The sequence below is a fragment of the Macrosteles quadrilineatus genome, unplaced genomic scaffold, assembly GCF_028750875.1.
Source record: "Macrosteles quadrilineatus isolate MER2022 unplaced genomic scaffold, UCM_ALF_1.0 Scaffold_9__3_contigs__length_116548681, whole genome shotgun sequence".
Classification (NCBI taxonomy): domain Eukaryota; kingdom Metazoa; phylum Arthropoda; class Insecta; order Hemiptera; family Cicadellidae; genus Macrosteles; species Macrosteles quadrilineatus.
The window spans coordinates 57,911,112-57,929,511 of NW_026542602.1; the positions used below are offsets into that span (position 1 = coordinate 57,911,112).

Below are 18,400 nucleotides of genomic sequence, written 5' to 3' on the forward strand. Positions count from 1 at the left end.
CTGACATAAATAATTTATTGTAAGACAATTTATCGTGTTTGAAAAACAATAGTAGGATAATGACAGAAAGACATTACCATTACACTAAAGTTAGTATGTACGTTTAGATATTCTGAACCGAAACTCCCCTGTAGATTTTTTTTAACACCAACATAATTAGGAAACATAATAATAGGGGGGGATTAGTGTTGAAATCTACTATACATATTTCACTGTGTAAAACCACACTTCATTAAGTTACATGGCATTTAGCTTGTTGAACGCTAACTTGAAAAGGGGAAGAAGAAGTTTATTTTGTTTTGTGCCGGTGACGGATTGTCCACAAATTTGTAGGTTAGGTTTGGGTAATAGAAAGCAAACTTAACCCCTTAACGTAAACTGTTGTTGTTCTTAAGTATACACTAGTAATTACTCGAAGAAATTCAAGTAATAAGACATTTATGACATCATGGAAACTGACGCTTCTTTAAATTCCAACTCTCAACTTCAAATCCGTTTCATTACAAAACAAGAACAGTAAGTAGCCTATGTTATCAACATGCTGCCTTCCTATTTCTTCAAGTTAAATAAACCACGAAGGAAAAATTCTAACTAGGCCTAACTCATCTATTAATTTGAGTAGGCCTAGTTTTATTTTTATAGTTCTGGAAAAATAATTGTAATTGTTTGCCAGTATTTGGCCTACGTAACTCAGATCTTAGGGAAGCATAACCTAGCCTCCCTGTTTTGAAATGCATGTAAGTTAGGCCTATTCATTCGAGAGATAACTTAAAACAACAACAATCGTTCAGCTAAATGCTGGTTTTACGATGATCACATGAGGGAAACTTCGACGTCCGGCTCAGTTGTTGCCTATTTATAAAAATATCAAACCAAAACGATGGTATCATATAGGCCTAGGCCTAGTCTGGTCAGGTGCAACTTATCAATTAATATAACTTTACTTAAGCTATAGATAAGTTATTGGATGACCGAATTTCAATACTAAATATATATAATGCTTTTAAGTTATTATCGGTCAGCACAAGGCTATCAAGAGTTGTACACCTACTTAGAAAACTCACCCATATGATAAGTCCACACTATTTGCTGGTGATATACCACGCTCTCTTCCATAGTGTATTGAGCTATGGTCTAATGCTATGGGGGCACGGGCCTGCTTGTGAGGATATCCTCATACTCCAGAAGAGGGCAAGTTCGTGTGATTACTTTTAGTAAGAGACTGGATCACCGTAAGCCGCTCTTCATGAAAACAAAGGTCCTAACAGTCTATAACCAATATATCCTTCTATGTTCCATCCATGTTAAAGACAACCTATTAAATTTCCCTACAAGAAGTACCATACATGCACATCAAACCAGGCGTAACAATGAAATAGACATCCCTTTCTGCAGACTCTCAAAAACAAAAAAAATCATACCCGACCATGACACTCAGGATCTACAATAGTCTACCTACCCCAAACACTGAAGAACCTGGAACCTCCTAAATTTAGCACTGCTCTGAAGACATGGCTAAAAGATAGGCCATATTATAGCCTGAAAGATTTTTTTGAAAGTGTGGGTGCATCCACCGCCATGACATAAAAGTTTTATCTAAAGAGAAAAGTTTATGTTTTCAGTAAATATGTAATTGTCACACAACCTATCCGGCATCGCTGGTCTTGGTGGTGAAGGAGGTAATTAAGGTAATTAATTAATCAAGTTAGAGTGAAGGATTAATGTAGGCTAGTCCGCTAGACCTATTACACATAGTAGGCTAAATAAAACCCAACCTAATCCAAGATCTTTTGCTATTCTAGATATTCTGTTCCTGATGCACCTTTTGCTGTGCAGGCTAATATTTCTACAACCCAGTTGAATACGCTTGTTAATGAACTCATTAAAGGTAAGGGTTTTTTTTGTTATTACTTAATTTCTATATTCTGTATCCTTAATTGTATTTCTGTATATTTCTGCATTTGTATTCTGTATATTCTGTATTTTATCTCTGTATATTGCTGTATATTTTTTGTATGTAGCCATGTTGCATCATGATTCCTATTAAGTATTGGTGTTAAGTTTAGCCTATTTGCTGTTGGAATGAAATAAATAAATAAATAATCTTAATGCTCTGAAAGACAGTAACAGTAGCCAGCATTACACAATATTACAGTACTTCTGCAGATTAATAAAATATTACTTAGGCCCTATTTACTATCGACAAAGACAATTCAAAGTTGTATGGGTACTTTGGTATTATCCAGAGAGAGGCCACCTTTGCGCTGTGGCGGTTATGTTAGGTTGGGTTATCATAAATGGAAAGAACACACTTTAATTGACTTTCTGTCCATATTTGATATGATTACAATTAGCGGCCTTTGAGTTCTGCCTCCGGCAGAAGGCAGCGATGTCGGCGAGGATTGAGTTGAATGCGTCGCCGCCCCTAGCTGCCACACCAGATACAGGCGGTGACAGGTGATGCACGTGCTCCGGTAACCTTACATAACCGCCGCAGCCATGCTGTATAAGGGTGGCCTCCGGAGAATACCAAAGTACCGTTGTATGTTTTAATATGGGTAGACTTTCATAAGTGGAACCAAAAACAACCGAATGAATATATCGATCGATATACAAATAATTGATATGATATTTTCAATCGGTTGTTTTGGCCCCACTTATGAAAGTCTACCCTTTAATATGTAGATTTTGAGCAAGCTCACATCCATATGTAGGCTACACACTCTTGGTTAAGTCTTTCCACACCAATGTCATTTTTAAGGTACACACATTTAAGTTTCTACATGAATTTAATAAAATAATTCTAACTGAAAAAACTTGTAAACAAATCTATAAGAATCCTTTACTCATCCGTAAGCCTAATCTGGCTCAAATTGTCTTTGGTATTTTTCAATTATTTTACTACTAGTTCAACCATAAAACTTCTTTTGTTTAGTAAGTTTCTTATTTGTGTCAATAGAGTTGCCCAATGCGCCAGAGACAGCCGTTGAGTTTGACTTTATAGTAGCCGGCGAGCTTCTGCGGTCCCGACTCAGCGAGCATGTCACTGAGCGAGGAGTGTCCCCTGAGGGAGTTATTCTCGTGGAGTACGTGGAGCGACTGCCGGCTCCACAACCCTCGGACTGTCTACTCCACGATGACTGGGTGTCTGCGTTGAATGCCAGGGATAAGTGGTCAGTGCAGTAGGCCTTTAAATCTGGTTTATAAAAGTTAGATTATATATTGTTCACCACAGTACTGCCAGTTTTTTAAATTTTTTTTTATTAGTTAGATTTGATATGATTTTCCATGGTACTGAGGTACCAGTTTTCTTAAAGTTAGTAATGGATAGAATTTACTTCTGTACTATGGAACCATTTTTGGAAAAGTTAGGATGTGGTAAGATCAACTAGGGTGCTGCTGGTTTTTTACAACTTGTGACTACTAGGTTAAAACCAGGTTAAGTACAGATTAAGTTTCTAACCAAGCCAAACTGGAAGAACAACTTATTATGCACCAAGCTATGTACATATTTTATGTCTTACTCCTATCAATTATCAAAGTAACTTACCAAATTTAAATGAAGAACTATAGCCTAATTTTGTAGACATCTTCTGTTAATTTAGGCCTACTAGGCCTATCTCTTTTTAAGTTGCATGTAACAAAACTCAATTTAAAGTTTAAATTATGCCTCGGTATCAAACCAACCTTAAATAAACCTTAACCAGAATTTGTAGAGAGTTGTAACATTTAAACCTAAAATTACATTGGAAACTATTGGCAAAAGCCCAAAAAAATTTACTGTGTATCACTCAGTCAATGGCTAATTCATTTATATTCTTGGTCGTATGGATCGGATATATACTTCATTAGTGAAAGACTTTGATTCAAGATTTGTTTTCCACCTTAAACAAATGTTGACTAATTGGTTGCAGGATATTGACTGGGTGTTATGACAACACCTTACACTTATGGACGGTGAAGGGGAAACACAAATTGACGATTCCTGGACACACGGCTCCAGTGAAGGCTGTCGCATGGGTCTCTGTCTCAGACACTATGGCATCCTTCGTAAGGTATGGACGTTAGGAGAAATCAGGATCTTATATTGACACTAGCGTCAATGATGTGAATGTAAAATTGTGTAAAAAAATATCATGGCTGAGGGGTTTCACTTGATCCTCAAATTCGGTTTTTTCAATAAAAATATATTTTACTCTCCTTTAAGTAAAAATGGGAACTGTAAAAATATATGGTAGGTATAATCATTTATTTCTTTTTTGTCTCAATTGTCTGCTAGCTTATTCATGTTATAATGCTTATGGTGTTTTTTTTTCAAATCTGAAGGTGGCTGGTTCAATTCCAAGCGAGATCGTTCTAGACCTATATACTTTTTGTCATCGGGCTATCTATTAATGATGCTGTCTAACAAAAGGTTGACATTAGATAGTAACAAGACTAGAGTTTTAACCGTTCGCTTACTAAAGATGTAAAAATGCCACTGGTGCAAAACAAGCATATGAGTTGCTCAGCGTATTGTTTCAGTGCATCTCACGACCAGACAGCCATGTTGTGGGAGTGGAATGTCGCGACCAACGCGGTGGAGTGTGTACACGTGTGTCGTGGCCATGCTCGTGGTCTAGAGTGTGTGGCTGTCAGCAAGGACGCAGCCAAGTTCGCAACAGGAGGTTGGGACGCATTGCTCAAGATCTGGTCAGCTGGTGAGTTTAGCAGTTAGTGTTTACATTTGTTGTTGGATGCTTGGTGTTTGTTTGCCAATTTTGTAACAACAAAACAAGTAGTGCATTATTGTGAGTTTAAATGTTTGTGCCTCAAGTAACTGTAGCACTGTACTAGCTTAGTAAGTAAGTGATCTGTCTTATTGGAGCACGGGGCTTCAGTATCTATCTAAAAATCCTACTAATCAGTAACGTTTTCCCTACCTTCATGCTAGGCTTACAGCCCAGAATCGTTTAGCCTACACACTTTTGGCAAAGGGGTATCTTGAGGGTTGTGGAATTGTAACTTTGTACTTTACTTTGAAATGGCGACCATACAAAAGTAGGTATTTTAAGACAAGTATGAATGGAGATGAGTGTAGGATGAGTGGCGCGATCTTGTAGTCTAGTAACTAAGGCCGACATATTCCTTAGACACAGCTGTTAATTAATAGCCCATATAGCCAATGGCAACTAAGGGATCTACAGTTTATAGTGGAATCCGAACCAGATTTTTTTCCTTGTAATTAACAAATTGGTCTAATTATCACGATAGTAATGCGGATAGTCGTAATACTCACTAGTGCGGACGTTAATCCACACCAGGGAGTATCGCATCCACAGTGCATGCCTATAAATTTCCACAATTCGTGAGCTCCTAGTAGCTGGATTACAGGCTGTAATCCAGCTACTAGGAGCTACAGGACGATGTTTTTAAATTTTTTAATTAAAATATTACTCACATTAGACAGGAAAATGTGAAGTCTTATGTTCCTAACTTTTTCTTTTATGAAATTACGCTTACCAAGGCTGAAGAGAACAGAGTCCTACAACAACTCCTTTTCCGCTTATTGCCCTTTGAAAAGTCACCACGTGTCAATAATCAAATCTTATAATTAGGTCCACCTACAAGTTTGCTTTAAAATAATCCTCGTTTTTCAAGAGCTATGGTTTGATCAAGAACTTTTTAGTTTGAGAGACAAATTCTTCATATTCATTCAAAAGTTGATTCAAGAAAAATAGTTGGTAGCCTATGTCTATTTTATTTTATTTTAATATTTAAACTCTGGAAAGTGTAAGCTAATGAAACCAACTGAACTGTTTCAGGCGTCCATTCTGCGTCTGATGGGGATGATGGTGAGAGCGTGAGCAAGAAAGCCAAACACGAGGGAAATAAATCACAAGTGAGAGTAAGTATCCTAGGCTACTAGTTAGTAAGCATCGGAGGCTTAATAAATGTTCCCATTAATCTGGACACGTTATCTCAATAATGTATAGATCCTTTAATACAAAACAATATTCATACAAAGGATATTAACTCATTTTGTTCCCATATTCTATATGGTAGATATATTTCCCACGTTGGGAAAGGTTTTGCCTGGAGGCTGTAGGACTGCTGTCGGTGGACACAGTGAGGAAAATTGGATCTGTTGGTCACAGTTTTTCAGGGTATTTTCTACACCAAGCAGTATGACCTTGACCGTTGTTGTGCAAGTCATAAAAGACTTGAATACCAGTAGAGGTGCGAGCCCTGAGGGCTTAGGTAGGTGTTGACTTGAAGAAATGTGACAAACAAGGTCCGTTTCTAACATAGTAGGGTAGTGTTATTTTTAGTGTGTAGTGTGATCAATTCAGGGTCTTATACTTCAGGCTGGTCACTTGTGTGGGTATAAGCATTTTCCTTTTTCTCCCTAAAATAAATAGCCTAAGTAATAAAATCAGCTTATCCAACTAAACTGACTTCATAGGGTCTAATACATCTCAGTCACTTCAAATTTACAGTATACATAACCTTAGCTTGTGACAGTGTATGTTAGACTTCCTATAAAATAAGGAAGACCTACAGTTTATAGTGGAATCCGAACCACATTTTTGCCTAAAATCATTGCCACATAAATTTAATCTGAGATTTTTAAGAGATTTCATGTAATTTTTATTTGTTTCAGACGCCTCTGGTGACTCTGAAAGGCCACCGTGAGGCGCTGTCGGCAGTCTGCTGGCTGCGCGATGGTGCACAGGTCGTCACGGCCAGCTGGGACCACACTCTGCGCACGTGGGACATTGACACTGGCGCACTCGTCTCGGAGCTGTGCGGCAACAAGAGCTTTTTTGATCTTCACGTTTCTCCCTTGTCGGGAATGTTCATCACAGCCTCGGCCGACAGACACGTGCGTCTCTACGACCCTCGCTCTTCAGGTAAATTCAAAGTTTTACGTTCAAAACATAATGTTTTAATCCTTTGTGTAAAAGTTCAGTTTTGGTGAATGTGCTTTTTTAGGACATTATTGTGGACGTTTTCGGGCACGATTAAACACAAGACAGAAGACACGCACAGAAGACTCGATCAGCGGGATAGTTGTTTCATTTGTTCATTTAAACAGCTTAGATTGTGTTACTAAAATAATAGGGTATTTTTAGTAATATATTATCAGGGTAATAGGTTACACTGCAGTATATTCATCCTATTACCTTAACATTTTTACCACTTCCACTGATCAAAAATAAGTATGAACTTAATTATAACGAATGGCTGATCTATTTTACAGAGGGCAGTGTCGTCAAGTGTACCTTCACCTCTCACACTCAGTGGGTTCAGGCCGTAAGATGGTCGCCTACCGATCAACATCTTTTCATATCCGGAGCGTATGACAACGCCCTCAAACTGTGGGATTGTAGAAGGTACAAGCTGTTTTAAAACTTGTTTTTAGGAAATCTGTAAAGCAAAATTCAAGCTTTGCAGTTGAGTTAGCACAAAATGATCATTTTGATGGTAAAATATTAAAATAAGGAGTGTTTAAGGTTATTTTCCGTTCTTGGCCTTGGTACAAAAATAGAAAAATGTTAGAGATTTTTTACTATCGTAGTTAATTAGATTCCAAGGCACCCATGTCAATTAACTCGTTCCCCATGACAGGCTTCGCCTATTTGTGGACCTATCTAATTTGTTAATTTTCTTACGTTTGTGTAACTATTTTTAGTATTTTTCTTTTTGGAATAATTTGCTTTGGATCTCACTTCATTTTAATGTAGTACACCTTAACAGGGGTTTTGATAGCCCTTCTGTAATTTTTGAAATTTTGTTACCATTTCACAAAATCTGTTGCAGCCCAAAAGTTCCGTTGTACGACCTGATGGGCCACGAAGACAAAGTGCTGTGCTGTGATTGGACGATTCCCAAGTACATGATGTCAGGAGGATCGGATAACACACTGAGAGTCTTCAAGAGCAAAACTTACCCTGTGTAAAACACTGGTATGAACACAGCCTATGCAATAATTATCCAAGGCTGAAGTGTCATCAGAGAATGTGTTTAGTGTTATTAAACTTTGCTATGTTTCAACCTTACATATAAGTCTGGCTTGTACAAATAGAAAATAAACAGTCTTTATCAGTCGGTGAAGTTGGTGTTATTGCCTTATTGATAAGCTATATTTTTGTTTAGTCACCAAATAAAAATACTTATTTTAAGTAGGAGCTGATGTCAAAGAAATAACCATTTCCCAAGACCTAATTTTGAGCAAGAGAAATGATCAGCTGATTTTTCCTGGCTATCTTAATTTCCCAACTGTCCACTCTGTGTGCTAGTGTTTATTCCAATGCATTTTCAAAAGATTATAAATCGTTCATTTTCACTGTTGTGCAGCATAACTCACTCAACTGTGACAACTTAAAGCTGTAACTCAACTAGTCTCTGTGGTGTTTGTACAAACAATCACAGCTTAACTAGCTCACATTATAACTACTACTGAGGCATACTCTTCAGTAATGAGAAATGGTTTCGGTTTCTGAGTATTTTTCAGGCATCATCTCTAGACAAGAAAAACCGTGTCACAGGAGAAAAACTGTGTCAGTGTGGTAAAAGTCTCAATGGCTTTTTCAGGCCATCAAATATCTGAGGTGGTGCTTCGGTGAGTAAATATAAAACTTAGTATCTAAAAAAAAAATAGCTTGGAAACCGAGTTGCTCTGGACTGTGACCTGTTCTGTGACACAATTTCTCACATCAGAAGATATGTAAAACTTCACACCTTGAACCTGCACGAGCATAACTAGGCCTACCACCTGACGCTAGATTTTCACAAATATTTATTTTTCTTGTCTCTGATGTAGCCAATGCAAAATTTGTAAAACTGTGTATTTATGTTTGTTCCTGCATCCATCATATGTTTATATTTTTTGTGGAATAATTTTACACTGTACTCGTTGATCTCACTCATGCACTTCATACTTTCTATTTATAATTTTTAAATATTTATATTGTTAATTGTTACTATTTATTTCAAGTTGTAAATGTATTTTCATTTTAAAGTGGCTATGCCATTGGGAAATAAAATAAATAAGATATTTTAGACAATAAACATATAAGATAATAGATTAGTTTTCTTAGCATTATAAAGAAAACAAACTTATGGGTTTTTTCCTTGGTGTACGATTAAAATGATTAAAATCTTAAAATGATAAGTGTTATCAATAATAAAAGATCACTGGTGTTAAATCTGAACAAATACTAGTTCCACAGAAAACCTTCACATTTGACAAAAGTGCATCATTAATAAAGGAGAAAACCACAACAGTTTACTTTGTTCTCCATTAGAGAATAACATTGGAATTTATTTTTTTATTGTCTCCATAACAATTCAGTGCACAGCAACTTATATATTTTATATTCATTATACCTTTTTAACAAGTATTTTACTTCAAACAAAGCAAAACGTTATAAAAAAATGTACCACCCCATAGTCCAATCATACTGGTTCCCGATCTGTTTTACAAAATTTCATCAAAGATTAGCAAAAAATCAGTCCAGAGGTTTAGGTCTTACCATAGTAATTTTATAGTATCCAATAGTCAATGGTAATAACCCCCCTCCCCCAAACGATCACGCATGTGATAGTGTTCCCTGTATGTGGAAAACGGCAAACAAATTCTGCAGGCTTGCTGCATTCACGACTTTTGTATTCAGCCAAGTCTAAAACACACGGCCAAGGGAGCTTGGAAATTTGTATACCCAATAAATAAATATAAGCATTTACTGAAATTTTCTTAAAAGTGATGGTGTGTAAAGTTGTTGTCACGAAATTACCACTTTTCATAAAATACAAACATGAAACGATAATACAATCCTTTATAAATAATACTCTCTTTGGATATTAGGGTTTTATACTCGTAAAATAAGAGGCTGGTAACAAAAACATAGTTATAAAATTGAAGTTGATTTGTAGACTACCTATACACTCTATCAAAAATGTAAATTATAAATGTATTATAAAAGTAAAATGTAAATTATAAAGCAAAATCATAGAAAATCTATGATATATGACAACCACCGAACACTGACTCACCCAAATCTCAGTGATTTATTTATATGAAAATATTATAGTATAGAAACATTTTGCACTTAAAATGAAATGAAATGAAATGAAATGAAATGCTTTATTGTCGTTAAAACTGAGTACAAAGTTCATGACAATCGTCAAAAGAAAAAGAAAACAATCAAGAAAACAATCAAGATGGCAACTAAAACTAAAACTCTAAACCAAAGTACTCTTCATGTTTATACAGGCAAGCCTGGGTTAGAGTAGTTTTTAAAACATGTTTAAATTTTGAAACACACAGGTTTTTGATGGATGCAGGCAAGAAATTGTACATTTTAACACCTTGGTACTCAAAACTATTTTGAGTGGCTGTATACTTATGCCTTAGTGTAGACAGATTATCTTTAGATCTAGTACAATAGTTGTGAACATCAGATATCTTTTCAAAGTGAGAAATGTTTTCTTTTACATACAACAAACTTGCCAAAACATACAAGGATGGAAATGAGAGAATGTTAAGACTCACGAAAAGGGGCTTACAATGTGTTCTTCTATTCACACTACAAATTAACCTCACCGCCTTCTTTTGTAAAGTAAAAAGCAGCCTGTTAGCATAAAAACTGTTGGCCCACAGTGAGGTACCATAGGACAAATAGCTATGAATGTGGCCATAATATATACAAATAAGGACATCATCTGAAACAGTGGACCTAAGTGCTCTTATCATAAATATGCCTTTTACAATTTTAGATGCTACAAAATCTACATGTGAAAACCACTTCAAGTTTGACTGCAAATGAAAACCCAAAAACTTCAGAGTGTTTACATCATTACCATTACTGCTTAGACTAATAGTCAGGTCCTGAGTCTTATCAGCATTAAGACATAACTTGTTTGCATTACACCAGTCGTTAATAACAGCAGATTTTGTGTCCAATGTGTCTGTAACATCATTCAAAGAGTTACCCCGTACACACAAGGCCAAGTCATCAGCAAAAAGAAAGCTTTTTACAGATAAGTCATTAATATTACAAGGTAAGTCATTTATATACAGTATAAACAGGGTAGGGCCCAATATAGAGCCTTGGGGCACTCCGTGGGGCACTCGAACAGGACTAGAATAAGTGCCATTTAGATAGACTTTTTGCCATCTGTCACTAAGATAAGATTGAAAAAACCTAACCAAAACATCATCAAGGTTATAGCAAGAAAGCTTATTCACAAGGAGATCATGAGCCACTGTGTCAAAGGCCTTAGACATGTCGTACGATCTGAACACTATACCACTTTTGGCCTCTAAACTTTGAAAGCAATTTGATATCAGTGCCTGGGTTGCTTGGACAGTGCTGTGTTTGGGCCTAAAGCCAAACTGACTACTTGCTAAAAGGTTACTATCCTCAAGATACTGAGAAAATCTACGATGTACGAGATGTTCCAAGACCTTCGACACTGCAGGGATAATAGATATAGGCCTATAGTTAGCAATGACATTTTTAGGCCCTTTTTTATGGACTGGTATAACCTTAGAAATCTTGAACTTGTTTGGGTAGCAGCCTTGTGTTATACAAAGATTAAATAGGTAAGTCAAAACTTCACTTATGTAACTAGAAGCTAACTTCAAGATGGGGACATTAATTCCGTAAATATCTAAACAAGAGCTATTGTTAAGACTGTTGATGGCTGCATACACCTCTTCTACAGTAAATAGTCCAATCCTAAAAGCATTGTTGTCCTCAATAGTCGGAAGAGCGTTGCAAGAGGTCAAATTTTTAAGATATTGCTCAGGACCATTTGAAGAGGCGGGAACATTACTTCTCAGGTTTTCAACACAGTCGACAAAGTAGGAGTTCAGTCCATCGGCAGTTAGGCAGTCAGGAATAGACAAAGGCTTACTATTACAGTTGCTTATTTCATTAATGATTGACCAGGATGTTTTAGAAATATTACTAGAGTTTAGCAGTAAACTGTTGTTATGGTCAAGTTTGGCTTTCTTGATTTCTTTGCGGTACTGCAACTTTAATGAGTTGTACTTAGTTTTAACTTCAGCAGTCCCTGCATTACAAAACAAAAAATATAGCCGGTCCAGCTCATTTTTCATATTTACAAGTCCTTGATGATACCACCTTTTGTTAGGTTTGTTGTTAAAACCGACAGTAGTTTTCAAGGGAATCGAACCATTTAAGGCCCACAACAGTTTGTCAAAAAACACTTTGAATTTAGCATTTAAGTCTAGGCTATGGTCATATAATTCAAACCAATTCAACTGACTAAGGTTGGATAAGAATTTTAAGGAATTCTGAGGATTTAATTTCCTAGTAACTTTTCTCGGTAAAGAAATTGGATTAGATTTAGAATATGACTCGATGTTCATTGACAGAAAGGCCGCATTATGATCTGAGACAGGAGTGTGTATAACTGAGGCTTCCCATCTATCTGGGTGTACTGAGGTCACAATATTGTCCAAGCAGGTACCTTTGTTTACACTTCCAGCTGCGACATTAGGCCTAGTGATTTCATTAATTGCAGTGTGAAGACCAAAACTAGATATTAGGTTTTTAAGTTCCCGGACTTCAATGCTGTCAGACAGAAAGTCTATGTTAAAATCACCTGTGCAAAAGAAGTCAAGTTTCACACCATGCATAGTTGAGAAGACATCATGCAGTTTATCCAGAAATAAATAAACATTACCTGAGGGTGGTCTGTAGAAGTTTACGATCACTGTTTTGTGCTTAACGATGTACACCGCTGAGGCTTCAAACGTGAGTTCTTCCACTAATATACTCAAATTTAACTTATTGTAAATTATAAAGTCTAGGTTCTCTTTTACAAGTATTGCAGATCCACCATGTTTACACATTGATCTAGCAAAAGAGGTTGCAACTAAGTAGCCTCTTAGGCTTAAGTTGTTAATATCATTTTGTGAGACCCAGTGTTCAGTCAAACAAATCACATCCACACTACTGTCATACGCAAGCAAACGTAGGTAATCTAGTTTGTTAGTAATGGATTGAATATTCCACAGGAGGATGTTTAGTTTTTTAGCTGACCTAGATAGTATTTTATTAGACGACTGCTGTAAGCAAATGTTAGAGAAGTTCCCAATCGCTTTGTTATGCGTTGAGAGTTGTGTGTCAGAATTATCTGTCACTTCAGACTCTACGTTAAATTTACAGAGTTGGGGGGAGTTTCTAAAAAATTCTCCTGACACTGAGCAGTGCTTGTTGCTTTTTTAGCAAACCTGAAGGCATTTATATATGCCCCAGTAGGCCAGAATTCAGGCAAATATATTTTGTCCCACAAGTGAGCAGGAACCCCTACCTTAAATGTCCGATAGCCTGGGAACCTGTTCCTCATTTGTGTGACTTTGTAATCACCACTAATTTCATCACTTATATATTTATTAACTGTATCACAGTCAACGTCTGTAGCCAGCCTTGAGATGAATAAATACCTTAACGTAAAGACATGGCAACACTGTTTATTGATAAAGAAATGTAAGAAAAAGAAGGTAAATTTGTTGTTGTTTATAATTGGTTGAATAAACAACTAAAAAACATCTGTCACTGTCTTCGTCTTCCCTCTTCGTTGTTGTCGTTCACTTCGTTTCACTTTTTTGCACTTAGAATTTTTGTTGTTGGTCGATTACTTTTTTCTTTTTAGTTAATAGTTACATACAACATACATATTCCCGCGAAATTAGGTTAAACACGTAAGACAACTGTTAACTGTTGCTTAGGCTAGTGGAGTGGAATTTGTGTAAGACCTATTTATAACAAAGTGAGTACCGCTACAATATAAAAGTAAAATGCATTAGAGAATCAATGTTACAAAAATATGAGAGTCTTTCATTTTGTAAAACAATTAACTTAGACTAGGCTAGCCTATTTAGTCTTGTAGATGTTAGCCTAGGCCTAGGGTTTTACTTATTGTTTTACCTAAGTTATTTGAACATGTTTAAAAACCGGTAGAACACTTAACCATGTCACCCATAACTTAGCCATTGTCGAGTTTCTAGGCCTAATAAAAGTAAAGGTTTACTTAGTTTGGGCTGCACTTTACTTTAGGTCCTACACTCATTCGAATGAAAATATCGATTGTTCGATTTCATTCGATATATCGAAGGTTAGGTTAACCTTACCTAACTAACCAAACGATATATCGAATGATACTATCGATCGATATTTTCATTCGAATGAGTGTAGGACCTAAAGTAAAGTGCAGCCTTAGTTTGGTTTCAAATGGTTCTGAAAAAAAATTGTTGGCTGGTTAAGGGGCACACTTCCATAAGTATATGTTGGCACAAACAACCGAATGAGTAACTTAATATTGATTATTCGATTGTTTGATTCGATATATCGTTTGGTTAGTTAGGTTAGGTTAACCTTACCTACCTAACCCTAACTAACCTTACCTAACAGCCTATTGTATAATGTGTATTTAACTTAATGGCAAAATAAAATGATCTAAATGATTTACCAAATGATATAACTTATCGATAGATATTTTCATTCCGTCGTTTCGTTTGTGCCAACAGATATGGAAGTGTACCCTGGTTAAGAGTTCTTCACATCAGACTTGTTACCTACTTAGTTTTTAACTTATGACCTTTGATGCTTTTTCATTTGTGTTTCTCTTTCAAAGAAACTGAACATGCCAACCAATAAATTCTTATGAATTTTCCTTGTTCAGTCGAAGAGCCATGTTAGTGGGTGGCCACGGGGAACCTAACCCCAACACAACCTGGTTACAAAGTCGTGGCTTCTGGATTGCATACACACTCGGTCTGCTCACTCTTCACCTTGTCCTCCTGTCCGTTCCTATCTTCAGCATTCCGATCGCCTGGACACTCACACATCAGATACATACAGTTGTAAGTAGTTTTTAGCTTTTGCTCAGAACTCATTAATTTATTATCCAGAAAATATGTTAGACCACATGAGCAAATCAGCATAGGAAAGACATAAGTAAGTTAGGGGCCTAGTTGCTTAAGATTTAACACCATTCAAGCTAAAATTTAAAGTCTGCAGCAGTCCAGTTTGTTGTCAAGATTCACAAACATTGTATAAACAGTTAACCTGTGAAAAAGGCACACCTTAAGTTGTTAAGTTATTTCCAATTTCAACTTTTTTACATACCGGTAAGTAAGTTAAAGCCTAGGCTATGTTTTGTTAATGAAATGAAACAATGAAAGTGAAAATCTTTCAGAGAAAAAAGTGCAGCCTAAACTTATTGCTAGGTAAATCAAACAAATGTTTAGATCTTGCCTTTTCTTGACTATTTGACTCTTCACAGCTACAGCTGATCTTCTTACATACACTAAAGGGAGCTCCGTGGATACCTCAAGACCAAGGCGATTGCAGGGTGTTGACTCATTGGGAGCAGATTGACTACGGAGAACAGTTCACCACCACAAGGAAGTTCCTGACTGTCGCCCCCATAGCTGTGTGAGTCTTTGTGCAATTGGTTTTGGTTCTTCGATAGGCTATGTTAAGTTAAATACTATCAGTATTGGGTAGCTAAATAGTTATGGTTCTCTAGTAGTCAGATTGTTATCAGTTTGATCCTGAGAATTTTAAAGTAAAACCGTCTTTTATGATTCGAAAGTGGATACAGCTGTTTTTGATCGTTGGGCTTTTTAATTACTTTGGCTGAAGAACCGATTGGTCTAATTACAAGTACCTAACAAAGATGTCATTTCGCAAATCTAACACTCCATAGTTCAGTCATCTCTTTGCCTGAAATAGGCTATACCGTGTTGTTTCGATGCAATACGAATATAACTTGTACACATAGTGTTTTTAGGCCTAACAGGATTTACAATGAATTGGTAAAACCGTAGCAAAACAGCCAGAAAGAGTGAATTTTGAAAACTGAATGCATACCGTACACAAATTATATATACATCAATGACTTAGGCCTGTTTATTGAGAGATTTTGTAGTTCTAATTGATTTAGTGTATAGGGTAGTTCTTATTTGTAATTATCTTAAAGAACTTATAATTTTTGCCCCTTGTCGTACCTTAAATAAGAACATTTGGTTATCAGTAAAAAGGTACCGGTAGGCATACCTGTGCACAAAAAAGCGGGAAATGGCTGCATACTTTCTGTATATTCAGTACGGTAGCTTATGTACCAAAGCTTTAAGCTATTTAGTTAGGCTGAGTGAGAGTCGCTATCAACCACAGTTTAAATTCAGATAGGGCCTAACAAGCTTAAATTTAGTTTAGGTAAGATTAAGTTATTCTTAAGGAATCCGGACGAATCATGACTGGTGTCAAAATAACTACAGTACAACCCCAACTAACTGAAATAAATATAAGAAGGCAGTATTGGATATAAAGATTTTTTTTTCAGTTACAGTAGTATGGAATGGTTGAAATTCAATGGCTTCTACGGTTCAAAAATATCTACCTACATCATTTGTTTATTCTTTATATTTTTCCTGTCTTCTTAAAATCTACAACTGTACATGTAAAATCTATTTCTTAAGATAATCGATGGTGATTTTCGGGTCTGACTTAGGGGAGGTACGAATGAGGCATTTAGTTCAAAATTCCTCCGTGAACAGCGCTGTAGTAGAGAGAACTTTGGCAATGAAGGTTTACTAATCGCAAAAATAGTTCTGTTAATAAAATAATAAATAAGTTAATAAATGTCTCAAATTCAATTTTATTATTTTTTAATTATAAAATTAAACTATCATAACCTAACCGAACTAACCAAACTTGCTGATAAAGAAATAATATAACAAAAGTTTAGTAATCAGAAAAATAATTCTGTTTATTAAATAAAACTAGAATTTGCTCAATTAAAATTGTATAATGACTTAATAATAAAATTAAACTGTAATAACCGAACCAAACCAACCAAACTTGCTGATAATAAAAAAATCTTGGACAAAAAGTTAATGCTACGAGCGGGATTTGATCCCGGGACCTACAGTATATCGGCCCGGCACGCTAACCAATAGACCACCGAGGCCGATGGCTACCGATCGTTTTGTTACGGTAATGGCGTTCCCTCAGCTAATAAGAAGCCCACAGCTGTCATCGTAGCCTCTTCTATACCTCCCCTGAGTAAATACCGTTATTTTCAGACTTAAATCTTCACAGTGGTTGCCGCGATAATGACTCAAGCTAAGCTGGGCCAAATGCTAGTGTGGCAGGCAATTCCCGTTGCTTCGTTAATTTTCCAAGTTTTTTTGATTTTTACTAAGGGTTCAGTTTAGTAGGCTCATTAAAAAATAGTTTTATTGTATAGATTACAAAAACACTAACACCAAATTGTAAAACATTACAATATACGTTTATGTTTTGCAGATTTTTGCTGACATGTTTCTACACTAGGAATGCGTCTCACTACTTTGTCATCAACTTTGTCTCCCTCGTGGCCGTAGTTCTGCCCAAACTACCTCAGTTCCACAAAGTTCGGCTGTTTGGTATCAACAAGTACTAAAAAGGTAAGTTAATTTGTTAGGTAACCTTCTATGCCTATTTAAAAAGACTTTTAATCGCTAGGACCAAAAAAAGGGGAGGTTTGGGATAAGAGTTCAGTTAGAATTAGGCCTATTACTTGTTATCGATTAGAGGTGTGCAAATTGTAGTATATAATACGATACCTGCGAGTTTGTTCCTGTGTATATAACAAGTTTTTTAGCCTCCATTATTCGAACCTGCAAACAATCCTTCGCAATTTTTTAATTCTGTGTTGACCACTAGTTTTAATTCTTGAGAGACCATCGGCAATGCAACGAGTCAGTGCAAGTTATAATTATTTTTTACTCCAAAATACGTTCAAAATGTTTTTTTTTATTGCTGTTCCAATGCCTTGAAAAGGCTGAAAGTAAAACTGGTTCCCCTTCCAGGAAGAAATATATCCTCCGTTCATCAAGCACCAAACTAGTGATATGTTTTGTATGTTGTTTCAAAGCTGGATTTTGCTGCAACACAATAATGAACATTTTGTTTACAGTATGTGGACCTTCCCAATTATACATCGAGGACTGAAGATTAAGACTTGAGTGATTTCTTGTGATTTGTGTACATAAGCAATAAATGGCTTAGTATTTAAGTTAACAGCCTTGTTTCATTTTAACCTGAAAGGTTTTTATGTGATAAATACAATGTTGTACAATAAATGTATTTTTTGTTATTAAGAGTTTTATTTAAACTTCTGACCAGATTAAGGGAATTTTTACGAATGAAGATTACTTTCATTAAAGTTTCATTTGACAACTCATTAACCACACCTTCTCATCAAGTTATGTGTGGGAAAATAAATGAGTAAATAACACCTTTCAGGGCTTTCTTTAACTTACTTATATTTTCACAACAACAAAAAAAGGAACCTTCTATCTCAACTTTTAAACATAATCCCACTCTCCAATTAT

General features: G+C 36.0%; 2 protein-coding genes across 2 annotated transcripts; both read left to right on the forward strand.

Annotated features, from left to right (window-relative positions):
- The first annotated feature begins 296 nt into the window (after window positions 1–296).
- On the forward strand, window positions 297–8,091 carry LOC129002992 (ribosome biogenesis protein WDR12 homolog). The gene is made up of 9 exons (XM_054431167.1): window positions 297–516; window positions 1,803–1,888; window positions 2,960–3,173; window positions 3,915–4,055; window positions 4,525–4,700; window positions 5,805–5,887; window positions 6,644–6,893; window positions 7,244–7,376; window positions 7,804–8,091. Exons 1-9 carry the CDS (start codon window positions 449–451, stop codon window positions 7,940–7,942), a joined length of 1,290 nt encoding a protein of 429 aa, XP_054287142.1. The 5' UTR covers window positions 297–448; the 3' UTR covers window positions 7,943–8,091.
- A 5,528-nt stretch (window positions 8,092–13,619) lies between these two features.
- On the forward strand, window positions 13,620–18,162 carry LOC129002999 (ORM1-like protein). The gene is made up of 5 exons (XM_054431178.1): window positions 13,620–13,788; window positions 14,701–14,881; window positions 15,304–15,455; window positions 17,331–17,470; window positions 17,983–18,162. The coding sequence occupies exons 2-4, from the start codon at window positions 14,711–14,713 to the stop codon at window positions 17,464–17,466; spliced, it is 459 nt and encodes a 152-aa protein (XP_054287153.1). The 5' UTR covers window positions 13,620–13,788; window positions 14,701–14,710; the 3' UTR covers window positions 17,467–17,470; window positions 17,983–18,162.
- Window positions 18,163–18,400: the final 238 nt, after the last annotated feature.